The sequence below is a fragment of the Phaseolus vulgaris genome, chromosome 2, assembly GCF_000499845.2.
Source record: "Phaseolus vulgaris cultivar G19833 chromosome 2, P. vulgaris v2.0, whole genome shotgun sequence".
Taxonomy (NCBI): Eukaryota; Viridiplantae; Streptophyta; class Magnoliopsida; order Fabales; family Fabaceae; genus Phaseolus; species Phaseolus vulgaris.
The window spans coordinates 45,637,475-45,654,073 of NC_023758.2; the positions used below are offsets into that span (position 1 = coordinate 45,637,475).

The 16,599-nt window shown below is 34.6% G+C and overlaps 2 protein-coding genes across 4 annotated transcripts; both read right to left on the reverse strand.

Moving 5' to 3' along the window:
• Positions 1–797: 797 nt before the first annotated feature.
• On the reverse strand, positions 798–4,983 carry LOC137812614 (probable DEAD-box ATP-dependent RNA helicase 48). Its single transcript, XM_068614730.1, has 10 exons — positions 4,158–4,983; positions 3,746–3,852; positions 3,458–3,513; positions 3,148–3,372; positions 2,748–2,954; positions 2,577–2,663; positions 2,259–2,354; positions 1,962–2,177; positions 1,480–1,662; positions 798–1,275 (listed from the first exon to the last, which is right to left on the reverse strand). Exons 1-10 carry the CDS (start codon positions 4,925–4,927, stop codon positions 1,045–1,047), a joined length of 2,178 nt encoding a protein of 725 aa, XP_068470831.1. The 5' UTR covers positions 4,928–4,983; the 3' UTR covers positions 798–1,044.
• A 595-nt stretch (positions 4,984–5,578) lies between these two features.
• LOC137812615 (tetraspanin-10) lies at positions 5,579–9,515 on the reverse strand. 3 transcript variants are annotated; one of them, XM_068614732.1, is made up of 12 exons: positions 9,267–9,515; positions 9,032–9,185; positions 8,255–8,367; positions 8,106–8,160; positions 7,946–8,001; positions 7,151–7,198; positions 6,885–6,933; positions 6,712–6,795; positions 6,555–6,622; positions 6,295–6,420; positions 6,127–6,202; positions 5,579–5,890 (listed from the first exon to the last, which is right to left on the reverse strand). In XM_068614732.1, the coding sequence occupies exons 2-12, from the start codon at positions 9,083–9,085 to the stop codon at positions 5,825–5,827; spliced, it is 795 nt and encodes a 264-aa protein (XP_068470833.1). In that variant the 5' UTR covers positions 9,086–9,185; positions 9,267–9,515; the 3' UTR covers positions 5,579–5,824. The 3 variants fall into 3 exon arrangements, with proteins under 3 accessions (XP_068470833.1, XP_068470834.1, XP_068470832.1); XM_068614733.1 differs by adding an exon at positions 8,577–8,658 and having other exon boundaries at positions 9,032–9,298; XM_068614731.1 differs by having other exon boundaries at positions 9,032–9,395.
• Between the last annotated feature and the right edge of the window lie 7,084 nt (positions 9,516–16,599).

Sequence of the window (16,599 nt, forward strand, 5' to 3'; positions counted from 1 at the left end):
TTGTGGTCAAATGCCAGTTTTATCCTTCTTTACTAGATTTCAAGCTTGAGAGAATGGGAAGTTGCACGGTGCCCAGCCAAATACAATAGGAAAGGAGATCAGTAGAGCATAAAAGTGAAAAACAAGATCAGAAATAGAAGAACAAAGATTAGGGCTACAAATATGTATTTCTTACTAAAGTGAGTGCTCTAGCTTCAGATTTCCATTCTTGGCTAGAACAAAACTTAAGAAAATTAATTCGGATTAATCTACCCTGGAAAAGTGAAAAAACTAATGAGTTGTATAATAAAAAACACATTTCCAAATTATTGTTAACGTTGAATAAAATTTAAAAAAAATATTAAATTATACAATCCACAACATAACACTCATTTTAAATTTAAGAAAACTTTTCAAATTGTTTAATCCAGAATTTTCCATCAAAACCATATGAAAAGATAGTTTTGACATTTTTTACACCCCATTGAATGTGCAAGAAAGAATAACCTGACTCCTGTGTCAATTTATGATCGTGTACTGGTTGCACAGGCCAGATGTGTCTTGATGAACAACCTTTCGAGCCATTACTAAATTATAAGTACACAATTCTAATATAATAATGTTTTAAGCAAGAGGTTCCTCCAAACGAAAATCAGTGAAACGCATTTAACGCCCTCAAATATTACTAACAATTTTAATGCTAGACAAATCCTTCTATGTCCACAATTGTGCACCATAGGCTAAAGATCTTTAGCCACTGTTATAAATTTTGTGAAGACTAGGTCTATCCTATAGTTATCTGTCATTTTTCCAATTACTTTAACTTCAAAAGAGTTAAGATACCATTCATTTATCTTTTAAATGAAGTCAGACAACAATTTCATTTTTTCTACTTTTCCCCTCTAAACTAAGCCAATCATCAATGAATTACTATTCTGATATGGACTACATCACTTACTATGACTAAATACAGGATTCAGCACTAACAATTGAAAAAACACGAAACAAAATTCAATGACCTTATCCCATGCCGCTTGTATCTCCATATCTATGCTCACAGCTGAACTATTTCCGAATTCTAATTCCAGGAATGTCTTTCAAACCCATTTTTATAGCAGTTTTTCGGAAGAGAGCAGGAGGCCTCTGTAAACCAATTGATTCAGAAAATCGGTTTGCCAGCTCAGCTACAGTGGTCTTTTCCCTCCCAATTTCCCTGATAGAGTTATAATAGCCAAGCCAAGCATGATAAGCAGCTTCTTTGATGTCATTATCAACCTTTGCCATCGAATTCTCAATCTGCAAGGATCATAGACAAAAATTGCAGTTAACTTATGTATATTCTACAGTGTCCATAGCAAAGTCATGCACAAAATAAACGTGGAGTAATCATCTTTACATTCTTCATCTAAAATTATATGTCAAGACACAATATGAATTTTGTGGATCAAAATATCTATGTATATATATATATATATATACAGGGAACAGCAAGACATTTACCTTAAGTTTTGTGTGTGGATTTATGTTAGGTAAGGGGAATTCCTGTAGAGGTAGATCCTTAATTTCATCTAAAAAATACTCTTCCCATGGAGCAATCAACAATAGGCCTTCCCCTTCTTTGTCTTCCCGACCTGTTCTTCCAAGGCGGTGTATGTATTGTTCACGGTCAGAAGGAATTCCCACCTGAATTCCATTTGGAAACCATTAATAAAAAGTGAAGTGTGCACTATATCCACAATGGATTTCACACAAATGTACAGGACATGGGGCCAACAAGTAGTTCCTGATGGATTCATTGGCTAGAAACATCCACCTTTTACTTCATATTTCCAGCAAGAAACAATTCCTAGTCTCATAAGGAACTTCGTTTCAGTTGTTGTTAATTTACCCTCACAAATCAAAAGGTGAAAAAGGAAGAAAAATTCCAACATTCCAATTACAGAAAAGCATGAGGGGAAACATATTAAAATATGTAAGCATACCTGTACGACTAAGGTGACATCAGGATAATTCATTCCCCGTGATGAAACATCAGATGAGACAAGAATCAATTGTTTGGATTCCCTGAACTCATCTGATATACGAGTACGATAGAGCTGAGGTTTTCGTGAATGCATCTCCCTAACATTCATTTTCATTTCCCGAAGAAGGTTATACATGAGTGAGGTCACCATTCCAGTTATACAGAATACAATAACCTGCAGGCAAATCTACAGATCAAAACCATAAAATATACAGCAAAGCAATTCAAAATCTGAAACAGCATATGTATTACTAACCTTATAATTAGGTGTTTGCAAGATATGCTCCCTCAGAATATGATGCACTAATTGAAAATGTGACTCGTGAGGAGCAATGAGATAAGATTGCTTCACCTGTGATAGCAAACCAGAATAACCATTAATGCAGACCAATGAAATTTTTTTATACAATCAATAAAACAATAACAGTTTTAAAAAATTTCAAAAATTATAATAGTAACCCCACCCCCTCTTCCCCAACAAGAAAAAATGTATAACCTAAGGCTCTAGAAGTCAATTGAATATCTATTTTACTTATGCAATTTTTAAAGTATGACAATGGTTGCTGTAACTCGCCTTAACAGGAGTTTCCACGCAACCCATTCCAACTGTATCAACATATTTGTGTTCCCTTTTCAAAACAAGCTGGGATATACGACGTACCTGCATATTTTTGAGAATCAGCAAACTGTTGACAGAATAAAGAATCTGAGGTTAAAGATTAATTATAAAAAAAATGTAACTAACCTCCTTTGGTATGGTTGCAGAAAAGAGTAATGATTGCCTTTGACGGGGCAAACAGTCCACAATTTTTTCTACATCCTTTCTAAATCCCAGGTCCAGTAAATGATCAGCTTCGTCAAGAACAAGCATCTGCAAGCCCATTAGTCGAAGAGATATTCCAGACTTATTCTCAATATGATCCAGCAACCTACCAGGTGTAGCAACAAGTATCTGCAAAAAATTGATACAAGGAATACACAATGCATTATTTTTCTACTTTGAGTGACGATTTTATCACACAATCAGTAACATCTCTTTATTTTCTTGTGTTCTTTTCTATTCCCCCTTGCCCACCAAGAAAACACCTAAACTAGGCCAGAAGCCACATAATAGGAAACAGATATTTTCCTATATAACACCAAACCTGGCATGGATCTGATTCAAGACGTTTTTGGTCAACTTTAAATCGTATGCCTCCAACAAGAGTCTGCACCCCAATGCCATCTTGATATTTCAGCAAAACTTTTGCTACAGCAGCAATTTGACTAGCAAGTTCCCTTGTAGGGCAGAGAATAAGAACATATATTGGGGGGACCCGTTGAGATGTATTGCTACTCATAGCTTTCAGAACTGTTTCAATAGCAGGAAGCTGTTTGCACTCAACATCATTGATAGGAAAAAAATTCAAGACAGAACGTAGTGTGATAAAACAACATTAAAAATTCAGGGTGTACCAAAAAAGCTACACTTTTTCCGGTGCCAGTTTTAGATTTCACTAAAGCATCCAGACCTGCAGTGCAACATAACTAAAAACATCATCGAAATCAAATCCAACAGTCATCTTACAATAACAAGCAAAAGACTCAAACTGGACTCAAACAAAGTGCACTTGAGAAATAAAATACTATAATGCAGGAACATTAACATACACAAGTTTAGTAAGATGAACACGAGATAATCACAACAACAACAATAAATGGAAAATAGAAATTGGATTGACCTCAAGGCAAAGGGCAACATACCCTCAAGGCAAATCGAGAGGCTAGCCTCTTGTACCCGTGTCATATGAACATAACCAGCAGAAGAAAGTGCCTTGACAGTTTGCGGTGATAGACCGCACTCATCAAATCTACAAAAAAACAAAACATCTGAATCACCCATTGCAATAACCAAACATTTCATATCGATCCAAGGAAATGGTGTCTACAACCACTATTGTAGCCATAACCGTAATTTCCAGCAATGCCAAGAATCACACTTAAACTGCAACTTAAAAAACCTTGCATGCATCTATCAATACCCTTTTCATTTTGCATCACCATCCCTCCCACAAGCGATAAGTGAATGCTCTAATCAATCACAAATACTCAAAGAAAAACCGCTTTCTATTACCAGCATTAAAATAAAAAATCCATAATAGCTAAATAAGAACACCTTGTGTTGCTTAGAATGCTTTCATTGCTGTGTTGTTTCTCACTCTCTTGCTCCTCATTCTGTCTCAACTTCCGCTTATTAAGCTCATGCCTAATAAACTCAACCTCTTGAGATGTCTTAGGCACAACCCTCTTCTCTCTCTTCACATCATACTCCCTCAAAGAAGCACTACTACCCGTCTTCAAACTCAATTCACTCTCATTCTCACTCTCGCTATCACCGGAAGAAGAATCATCACTACCCTTCCGCCAAAACCTATACTTGGGGGCCCCGACACGGTTGTTGCTAACCTCGGGAACCGAACGGTAGGCCCTAGAATGTTTGGGGAGAAAATTAAGGTTTGGGGTCGGTGTCAGGTTCGGTGTCGGGTTCGGTGTCTGGTTCGGTGTCGGGTTCGAAGTCAGGGGACCGTCGCTCGCGTTCCAGAGATCTTGGGCGCCTTCTCTGACGAAGCGGTCGGCGAGGGCTTTGACGTGGTCTTTAGGGGAGAAAGGACGGTGTGTGGCGGCGGCGGCGGAGCGGTGGTCAGGGGAGAGGGTGGAACGGATGTGGGAGCGAATGCGAGCCTCGTAGAGCTGCTTTTCTTGTTCGATAAGTCTTTTCTGTTTGTCACTTGCGAGTTTCTCGTGCATTCGCTTCCACTTCCACTTGCTCACGCCCCCCGGAAAGGTTCTTGGACCACCACCCATGTGCCGGAGCGCCACCCAATTGTAGGTGCACGCCACCTCGCACCCCGCCCTACGCCCTTCACCAAGAATCCAAGCCCACATCCCTGGAAACAAGCACCACCACTCCAAGGTTTTAGTTTCAGCAGCCAAACCAAACTCTTGTTCTATTTCTTTAATAAAGGGTTTATAAAGAACGCGATTAAATCCTAAATCAAACCAATAATAATTCATATCAATTTCATGATAAAAGAAAATCCTAAACATTAATTTTCGGTAATAACTAAAATATAAATAAATATAGGAAATTATGAACAAAATAGTTTTAAATAAACACAAATAAGCACTAGTTAAATTTCTTACCATATGTTAGAAGATAATAATAATGTATATTTTAATCTGATCAATTTTACGGATAATTATGTAAATATTTATTTTTTAATAATTAATACTAATGATGTAAAAAAAAAAATTACAATATATAAGTACGGTTATACAAACTAATTTTAAAAAAATGAATTAAACTTAAACTTAAACTTTCTTCTAAATCTAAATATGATATAAAAGATTATCTCAATAAGGTTTTGATAAGTGATATAAGAGGACACTTTTTTTATATGAATTGAAATAAAATACTTATTTGTGAATTACAAGAAACTGATTTTCAATTTCCTTAACACTAATCTTATGCTGTTTTAACATACGTTGAACTGATAAAGGGTTATTTGTCTTCTGATAAACAAGACATCATTAATCTGTGACTTGTAGAGACTGCTGAACATTTCCATATCATATAACCACCACAATGTTTGCTAATTTTGGGCTTTCTATTCACATCAAATCAAATAATAACATTAACGATATTAACAATTCAGGTCATGGTGTTCACAAAGATTGCACAATCCATCACCAAGGGGTCCTCTAAAAATAACACGAATTTGGTAGTTTCAGCTATAGCCTCATTGAAAAAGGCTTTTGATGATGGCTTCATGCTGCTTCTCTTCAAGCTTTAGAATGCCTCCTGGCAGCATTTCGTCTCGCACAGCATCCCACAAAGTATATAATTGACTGCATTGCACAAAACAACGCCATCAAAATCTCAATTACCCAGAAGTGAAGGTAAATAAGTGATTTTGACTTATACAAAAACTCAATACATTTTACATTCTTGTTCTTTTATCCTATACATGTTCACAGAAAAGTTTATCCAAGGTTTGAAAAATGACAACACAAAAGTGGATCAAGATCGAACACCTTCTCTGATTGTCGTAATGTTAGAAAAAGGGAAAGAATGTTTGCCTTACCAATACAACAAATAAAACAACATTAAATATAGCAACAACTCTCCACTCGGTTTTCATGTATTGTGCCACACCAGCCCTGGATCCAAGATTGAGGACAAACAAAAAAATGGTAGTGAGACAATATTTTACTCATCTAGAAAAGCAGAAATGGAGCATGATCATGCTTACTTGCAAGAGTCACAGTCATAGCATTTGATGGCTCGAGAATTTTTATAGCGCTTGCAGTCATTGTTGGGGCTAACTGGATGAAAGGTCAAGTCATAGTAGGATGCATTTACAGCGGGATATCCACACCTAAGTTAGAACAAACCCCAACTTAAAACAACATCAGACATGTGCACTCCTTTTCTTTTCACAAAAAATAAACTATACCCTATTGAAATGCATTTGTGTAGCTTTTAAACCAGCAGTCAGGGAATAGAACCTACTGAGAAGGTGGTCGGCAGCAGCCAGCTTCAATTGGCGTCAGTTTAGCAGATTTATACTGTTTAAGAGTCTGCATAACAGAAAAATTGGATAGGTATTAATCACTTTTTTTGTGTGTATGTAGAAGATTTAAATTCAATGGAATAGTATAGGTCACACCTTGTATTTTTTTGATAGGTTATTGCAGTCTTCAGATTTGACAAGACAGATCTTCAACCTCTCCCAATTATGAGAATTGTTTAACTAAAACAAAAAAATAACAAACTTCAAGCTTTTGGATGTTGAAGTGCTACTGTGCACCAACAGTTCTCCATGTCGACAAAAGTGTTTACCTCTTTGAGAAACCAAGAACTATAATCCTGAAGCTGATACTCCTTGTACCTAAGCATACAAGAAGGCTGTCATTGATCTTTCATCACATCACACCATGTTGTCAAGAACTAGAATAAGAAAAAATCATTGACCAGACGTACATTCCTATTATAACCAAGCAGTCCTATGCAGTGTGAATCACTATACATATATCATGGAATTATCACCGTTTCAAATACCAAGGATCGTAATAATATCTACATAAATGAAATACTTGATTCCTTACCTCAAGCCAGTCACACTATGACCTGATCCATTGTTGGTGACGATGAACCTGAGAAAATGGCAGAATGTTACATAAGATCTAAACATGTATTTATCCACACATGAAGAGACAGTGAAGCGTACTGAAGAAGAATGCAATTTTTGAAATGCCACTCATGTTACCCAGTGGAACAAACAAAGGAGGATAACCATCAATAAAACATTCAACTCATCCAGAAAATTTGTTACTAGTGCAACTGCTTTTTTCTGTCAACAAATGTTAGATCTTGATGAGTTAGATTTTGTTAGTGGGGGGCTTCCAACCCATGACCTATATCTCCCTCCCCATGTTAGTGTATGTTCCAAAGTATTTCAGTAATGAAAATTCATTCAGCATAACTTACCTAAAAATAAAATTTATATGCTATTGCATGAGCCTTGGGCGTTCTCACAGTTTCTTATTCAAAATTAATATCAAATGATACTGATATGTTTCATAAATTCTAAGTAACCTGCTGCTGCTAAAAAAAATAAGGATAATTTTGCATATATCATATATGTACCAAGGACTGCCAAGGTAGCAAATTCAATAAACAGACCTAATTGGCCTAATGAACATACCAACAAAGCAAAAAGGAGCTGAAATACAAATATGTTAAGGCTTGCTAATGCAAATGCTGAGATCAAACTCTTGAAGACTTTTTACAGCCAGTAGATAGGACTCCAAACATAAACATGACAGAGACAGCTTGTATTTACAAAAAGGACAAATGATAATGAGAACAAAATTGCATTGTCAACCAAACTGCATACTTACACCAATACTGTGAAGACCAGGATTCCCACCAAGACAAAGAACAGCGTGATCAGGTACTGCAAGTACAGTGTCAAGGATGACACAAAATCCAAAATTTATTTCTATTGTTATCTGATGTAACCATCTTAAAAATAATGCATCTAACAGGAAATAAGGATACAACCCATAAGAGTATGGAGATGTCTTTCAGGGCACCCAAAAAGCCAACTACAGATCTGCACAACAAAGAAACATGAGAGAAGACAACGCATTAGCAAAAAATATTCAAAAGAGAAAAAAGGGATCAAAAATAAAGAATGCAAAGCTGACATCAAGAAAATAACTGCTCCGAGGCCAATCACAGGCAAAGTGAGAGACTTTCTGCAGCTATCATGATGAGTGCTCATCCACACTCCAAAAATTATCACTACAATGGCCAAAAGCTGCGCAAGATGAACAAGAAATCAGTATTAACAACCAGAAATTTTAAAAATAATGATAGTAATAATACTTGCAGCTTGTTTGATTCCCTTCTCACTTTTTAGGTTTAAAAATTGTTTTCAACAACGTGTCCATACACTAAACAATCACATTCTCGTTTAAAATCTATCATGTTTTGAAAATTGTTTCCAAAACAAGTTCTTTTACAAACCAAAAAATAAAAACAGCTGGAGATGTTTTCTCATCTTCTGTTTTCATCTTCCCCGATTACACACTGCTTTGAGCCTTGCATCCTACACCATTTGTTTAAACAACATTATTTAGTTGCATTTTGAAAACTAAAAGCAGCTTTTATAAACAGAAACAAAAACACACCCGTGGGTCTAAGTTATGTTTTTCATCTTTAGTACACAAATAAACGGCTAGGGAAGAATGTAGTAATTGTTAACAGCAGGCAAAGTTGGCAGCTAAAAATCGTATCTTTGGAACAACTTCAAGTGAAAACTAACGAGGGTTATGCAAGAACAACAGCAAAAAGCAAGTCGAAATAAGACAGTAGACAAAGTGAAAGTAAGAGAAAAATGGAACAAACAAACCCAAAAATTGAAATTTTGAAAAAAAAAAAAACTGGGAAACTCAATGACATTAGGAATCAAACAACATTACCATGGTGAGAAAGTTGATCCATCTAGTAACAAAGGTGCTAGTTCCCATTCCCATTTTCTTCCGCAGAGGGAAAACTTGAAGTGTCTGAATATTCTGGGTTTATCTTAAGACTTTCTACTATATTCAAAAGAATTCCGATTTGTTTCTACAAGTTCTGGAAACAAACACAAATTACTCACTAAACAAAAAAAAAAGAGAGGGAAGCGAATGGAATGGCGAAAAAGGGTTCATTCACATGATGAAGCTTAGTGGAGAAGCATGTGCATTATGTGCGATGAAGATGCTGCACACGGTGTACGCTAAGAAACCCAACACTTTACGACACGATACCCAATGCTATGTTATTCACACCCCAACACAACACAACACAACACTGTCCCCAAACCAGACCAAAGAAAGCTGTCTTTTTTTTTAATAAAAAATGAAAAAGAATTGAAAGCTGTCTATAATTATGGAGAATTCAAACTTGTGGTCACACATTCCCATTACAACGTTAACCCATGCTCTTCAAAATACTATTTTGCTATGTAACCCTGGAACCAAGTGCAGATAACTCACTCTCTAATTTCTTCTTTTCAAGACATAATTCAGTTTTGTTGACCACTAACAAATTAAAAGTATTATATATAACTAAATTTTTGTTTCATTACCAAAAAATATTCCTAAACATACTTTTAGAAATTAGAAGATAATAATTATGTTTATCAAAATCTTTAATTTATCATTACATGTGATTTAATTGAAGATGTACCCCACTTCAAAATATTTGGAGGTGTATTATCTGTCTCTTAATGAAGATAATATCTACTGTCCAAACATATATATAACTGATTTGGTTATAACCACCTTCAAAATTAAGGATATTAAAACCTACAGGTATTGATGTCTGAAGAGTAGTCACTTTTATTTTCTGGTTCAATACTCACAAATATTTTTCATTTTCTCCCAAAAACTACATTTGTTCACTTCAAGCGAATCACGTTTCATTCTAGTAAGAACATAAGTGATTTTTAATAAAATTTGTATTTTAATTTGTGTCTTAATTTATAGAAGTTAGACTTTCACTCTTGAATGGGAATGTTATTTTTTAAAAGTAAACCAAACACGAAAAAGTATTTTCCTAATTCCATATATCTGATATGTTTATTAATTATACCATACAAATATTTAATTGAGTAATATATATAAAAAAAAATAAGGGAATAAACTATAATAAATGGAAGATTAGATTGAAATTGTTAATTTTTTAAATCAGGAAGACCATAAACGAAAATTAAAAATTAAAAAGGAATTAAATTATACTTTACCTATTGTAAATTTATTCTTTTGAATTTGTTACTTACAAATTTGAATTTTTAAAAATATCCTACTTTTACTCCAATTATGCTGTAACGTGTATTTAATTATGTCTCATTACTATTTTTTTTACTATGGTTTTGGTAATGTCATTGGCGATTTTAAAATACGTAACACGTGCCATATAACTAATAATATTAATAAAAACTATTTTAAATTATAAAATTTATAAAGACTATACAAGTAATTCTCCTGGTTTATTAAATTTATTGATCTGGTTAGTTCAAATTAAAGTTAAAAAAAAAAGAGTATGTTTTGAGAAACCATATTTAAAAACATGTACTCACATGTTTTGAGTTTTCAAAAGTAATTTTAGGTTTCAATCTAGAAAAGAAAGAATACCTCATTTTATTTTATTTTTATGTTGGAAAAAAATTATTTTCTCATAAACATATTAAAATTATTTTATAATCTAATTATAACATGTGGTTATCATATTTCTAAAAATATAATTTCAGGAAATATAATATTTAAAAATTATAATAACAACATATATAAATTCAGTATTTATTATCCTCTACAACTTTTGTTCATATATAAAGACTGATCCATATTCTAAAACTTTCAAGATTCTGGTTAAACGTAATTAAGTTGATTCTTATCAATTCTTATTCACCCAATATGCTGATGTAAAATGTTTGTTTCATCTTTAATGATTTTAAAAAAATTGACTTTTGAATATTCATATTCATAAATCAAATCACAAAGTTTTGGATATAAGTTCAAAACTAATATGACATTTCTGAATTTCCTCATCCATAAACTTATATAGACATCATAAATGACTTTCTGGATATCAAGATCCATACACAAACATAAATGAGTTTTGGATCCCGATCCTCAACGCCACTTGTAACACACCATTCCGAACATGTAAATCTAGAATTCATGATTCACTCCCAGATATGGTCATCCAAAAGTTTAAATGAAATACAAAAATATCCTTCTGGATATTTAAATCAGGAGTATATAACAATTACTTTCAGATTTCTCCATCCATAAGCCAAAATAAAGCTAAAGACAATGTTATTAAGGAAATAATAATTATAAAATTATATGCAATTATTGTATGCAATATTTGACGATATTGTACCCAATTATATGCAATTAATTTAATAATTATAGAATCTCATGATTAGTATCCTACCTAATTAGATTGTAATTTGGGAGAGAGAAACTCCCTATATATTTCTTATCATTTTTTATCATTTTCTTATATGGTATCAGAGCACCGATCTTGGTGCCCTGACAGCCTCTCCATTTTTATCCCCTAAATAAAAAATCATGTCTGGCAAAGAAGGCATCAGTATGACACGTTTGTTAGCTCTGCAGGTCTGCTTGCCCATAACTCCTCTTCTAATTCTGCTTTTACGAAACCATGGATTTTGGATAGCGGAGCAACCCATCACATTGCATCTGATTCACAATTTTTCACACACACTTCATCATCATTTATTTCAAATGTTAATCTGCCCACAGGCTCAACTGCGCCCATCTCATCTACAGGCACAATTAAATTCAATGACAAAATCACTCTCAAAGATGTTCTTTGTGTTCCTTCTTTTAATTTAAATCTCATGTCCATTAGTAAGATAACCAGTTCACTAAATTGTTGTGTCGTTTTTACTCCACATGGTTGCGTTTTATAGGACTTGGCTACGGGGAGGATGATTGGCTCGGGTAAACAACACGCAGGCTTATACTACATGTCCCCTCTTCCAAACCAAGCCCACGCATCTCAAATATCGACCGATCCTGATTTATGGCATAAGCGCCTTGGACATCCTTCTCCAGCGTGTCTACAACTTGTATCTTCCCTACTACCTATCCCTATCAGTAAAAATCTCATTCCCATTCATAATCATTGTAGTATTTGTCCCAAAGCTAAACAGACAAGGCTACCCTTTCCTTTAAGCACAATAAAATCTCATTCTCCATTTAATCTATTGCATTGTGACATTTGGGGTCCTCATAAAACCCCAACTCATTTTGGAAAACGTTTTTTTCTCACTATAGTCGATGACTATACTAGATGTACTTGGCTATTTCTTATGAATCACAAATCTGAAACCCAACATCTCTTAGAGTCATTCATTACATTTGCACAAAATCAATTTCAGGCATCTATTAAAACCATCCGCGTTGACAACGGACTGGAATTTATTTCAATGTATGATTTTTTTCTCAAAAAAGGTATTGAATGTCAACGCACTTGCGTTTACACTCCTCGACAAAATGGGGTAGTAGAACGCAAACATAGACATGTTTTAAACACAGCACGAGCCCTCCTATTTCAGTCCAATTTACCATTAGAATTTTGGGGAGAATGCGTTTTAACCGCCACATATATCATTAATCGCTTGCCATCACCTTTACTAAAAAATAAATCACCTTTTGAGCTACTATATAATCAACCACCTTCACTTTCTCACCTAAAAACTTTTGGTTGCCTTTGTTACGCAACTGTTGTTTCACCTAAGCAAAAATTTGATCCGCGTGCCCGACAATGCATCTTCATTGGTTATCCTCACAATCAAAAAGCATACAAATTATTTGATATAGATGCAGGCACTTTTTTTACAAGTCGGGATGTCATCTTCCATGAAAGTGTTTTCCCATTCTGCCAACAATCACAGACACAATCCTCACCTCCATTACAAGGTATTTTGCCCACTATTGACATTGACTTACCCACTCCTGTCCAACATTCACTCGATCAACCTTCTTCTCTTACTCATCACAATGCACCTCAACCTCCATCAAACCAACCTTTTTCTCCTACTCGTCACAATACACCCGAACCTCCATCAAACCAACCCTCTTCTCCTACTCGTCACAATGCACCTGAACCTCCATCAAACCAACCTTCTTCTCCTACTCGTCATAATACACCTGAACCTCCAGTAGACCAACCTTCTTCTCCCATGCCAAGAAGTTTAGCACCCATTACCAAACCTTCTCCAACCGACCTTCCTGTTCGACGATCCAGTCGCACATCAACCCAACCTTCCTGGCTTCAAGACTACGTAACGGGATCCCAAGCCAATCATTCGACCACTGCCCAAGACCGACAGAATGGAACCAGGTATCCTATGCATAATTTTCTTTCTAATTCACGATTTTCTTCTACACATAGTGCATATCTTGCTAACATCACAGCCACCAAAGAACCTCACACTTACGCTCAAGCTATCCTTGATCCAAATTGGCAAAAAGCAATGGACGAAGAGCTTTCCGCCTTGCAGCTAAATCAAACGTGGACCTTGACATCGTTACCCGCTGGACAAAAACCCATCGGATGCAAATGGGTTTATAAAATAAAGTACAACTCAGATGGTAGCGTCGACAGATATAAGGCGCGCCTTGTCGCAAAGGGGTACACTCAGATTGAAGGTGTCGACTATTCTGAAACTTTTTCACCAACAGCAAAATTAACAACTTTGAGGTGTCTCCTCACCATTGCAGCAGCCAGAAATTGGTTTACTCACCAGCTAGATGTGCAAAATGCCTTCTTACATGGCACATTGCATGAAATTATTTACATGGACTTGCCACCCGGACATCATCGACAGGGGGAGAACATTGTATGTCGACTCAACAAATCCCTTTATGGTCTCAAACAAGCATCTCGAACATGGTTTTCAACATTTTCTCATGTGATTAAATCTGTAGGATTTCAACAGTCCAAGACAGATTACTCTCTATTCACAAGACAGAATAACTCATCATTTACTGCCCTTTTGATTTATGTAGATGATATTCTTCTGACAGGAAATGATTTGACAGAAATTCAGCGTGTTAAAGATTATTTATTACAACAATTTCGCATTAAAGATCTTGGAGATCTAAAATATTTTCTAGGGATTGAATTTTCCCGTTCCAAAGCTGGTATTTACATATCCCAAAGAAAATATGCGCTTGATATTTTGCAGGATACGGGACTCACAGGTGCTCGTCCAGACAAATTTCCAATGGAACAATACCTAAAACTCACACCAGACGATGGAGAGTTATTAAAGGATCCAGTCAAATACAGGCGACTCGTGGGACGACTGATATACCTCACGGTTACTCGGCCTGACATAGCATTTTCGGTTCGGACCCTAAGTCAATATATACAGGATCCACGGAAACCTCATTGGGATGCTGCAATTCGAGTCCTAAAGTACATCAAAGGATCACCAGGACAAGGATTGTTATTGCCATCCGAAAACAATCTGACATTGACAGCTTATTGCGACTCAGACTGGGGAGGTTGTCAGACAACTCGGAGATCCGTATCTGGATATTGCATTTTTCTTGGTTCATCTATTATCTCATGGAAGTCAAAAAAACAGACAAACGTATCAAGATCATCAGCGGAAGCAGAATACCGCGCAATGGCCAATACTTGTTTGGAGATAGTTTGGTTGCGATATCTGTTGCAGGATTTAAAGGTGCCATGTAACTTGCCAGCTCAACTTTTCTGTGACAATCAAGCGGCATTACATATAGCAGCAAACCCAGTATTTCATGAACGCACAAAACACATTGAGATAGACTGCCACATTGTGCGAGAAAAATTACAAGCTGGAATAATCAGTCCTTCATATGTACCGACACAGTATCAGCTCGCAGATATTTTTACGAAGGCATTGGGCAAGGAACGATTTTTGACGCTACGACACAAGTTGGGGGTTCTTGATCTTCACCTACCAACTTGAGGGGGAGTATTAAGGAAATAATAATTATAAAATTATATGCAATTATTGTATGCAATATTTGACGATATTGTACCCAATTATATGCAATTAATTTAATAATTATAGAATCTCATGATTAGTATCCTACCTAATTAGATTGTAATTTGGGAGAGAGAAACTCCCTATATATTTCCTATACATGACTGATGTAATATACACATAAGAGAATAAGAAACATCTTTTCTTCTTATCATTTTTTATCATTTTCTTATAAATGTTAGATTTTAAATTTTATGTTGGATGCATGTCTTAAATAATATAAATAATATAGTGCAGAGAAAAATTACCCGTAATTAGTAGTGGAGGTTTGAGCTTCCATCCATTTTGATACTCACTCATATTGCTACCTAGCGTGTTTCCTCATGTACCCTTACATTTTTTTAAAATAATGAAATTACCCTTGTTTTGGACTATAATAAAATGTGGTGATTTCCATAAATCGGGTTTTGAAATACATTCCAATGATTTTCAAAAATCAGGTTTAAAAATACATTCCTGAAATTTGAATAGATGATCCAAAATAGAAAAAATAATTTTCAAAATCAGGAATCCATCCCATGAAGGAGGATGAGATATTTTTTGTGTTTGTTTCGAGGGTTTTGAGGGTGGAGGAGTAGATGGAGGAGAGGATGGATGGATTTTTCCATTATTTACAAAATGAAGAGATTTGTGGGATTATATAGGATTATTATATTTTACCAAAATATCCTTGTACATGCATTTTATTACAATATACAAAATTAAATATTATATAAATTTATTTATTATTTATAATTTTAAAAATATTTAATTATTGCATTAATAACAACATATAATTATAAATAATAAAAATAAAAAAATAAAATTATAATATCAATAATATATATATAGTTATATAAAGTAACAAATGGATATAATAATAAATATTATTTTCATAAATTTTAAATTTTAATGTATTTAATAAATTTATTTCAATTTAACACAAAAATACTTTCTATTACATTTTTTAAATTTTTATTAAAAAATATAAATAATTATGGATATTACATATTAAAAAACATTTAATTAATTTAAACCTAAAAAAAATCATAATTCATTATTCAAATATTATTTAATAACAAGGATAAATTTGTAAACTTACAATAAATCATTCTCAGAAATCCACTCTATCATCCCTCAGTCCAAACAACCTCACATATCTTCACACATCCTCTGACAAATTCAATCTCTTCCCTCCTCCCAAATCTCATTCTCAATCCAAACAGAGCAAAGAGAGAGAAAATTAGTCTGAAATATTCTTTCTAAACACATTTTTTTTTTAAATGATAAATCTAAAATTCATAAAAAGCAAATTATATTTCCATATTACCAATTCTCACCCCGCTTTCTCTCCATAGTGCCAAGGAAAATCACAGAGAAGAAGGAGGGAAGTCTGCGCTGGCCTAGGGTTTTTAAAAAAGTCCCAGGGTTAGTTTTGTCAATTCACAGTAA

Coding starts and splice junctions, on each gene's coding strand:
- LOC137812614 (XM_068614730.1), bottom strand. CDS start 4,927: ATGTGGGCTTGGATTCTTGGTGAAGGGCGTAGGGCGGGGTGCGAGGTG. Junction 3,373..3,457: donor GAAAAAGTGTAGCTTTTTTG/GTACACCCTGAA, acceptor GAGTGCAAACAG/CTTCCTGCTATTGAAACAGT. Junction 2,664..2,747: donor CTGCAACCATACCAAAGGAG/GTTAGTTACATT, acceptor AAAAATATGCAG/GTACGTCGTATATCCCAGCT.
- LOC137812615 (XM_068614732.1), bottom strand. CDS start 9,085: ATGGGAATGGGAACTAGCACCTTTGTTACTAGATGGATCAACTTTCTC. Junction 8,002..8,105: donor TCTCCATACTCTTATGGGTT/GTATCCTTATTT, acceptor CTGTACTTGCAG/TACCTGATCACGCTGTTCTT. Junction 6,421..6,554: donor TGCTGCCGACCACCTTCTCA/GTAGGTTCTATT, acceptor GTTCTAACTTAG/GTGTGGATATCCCGCTGTAA.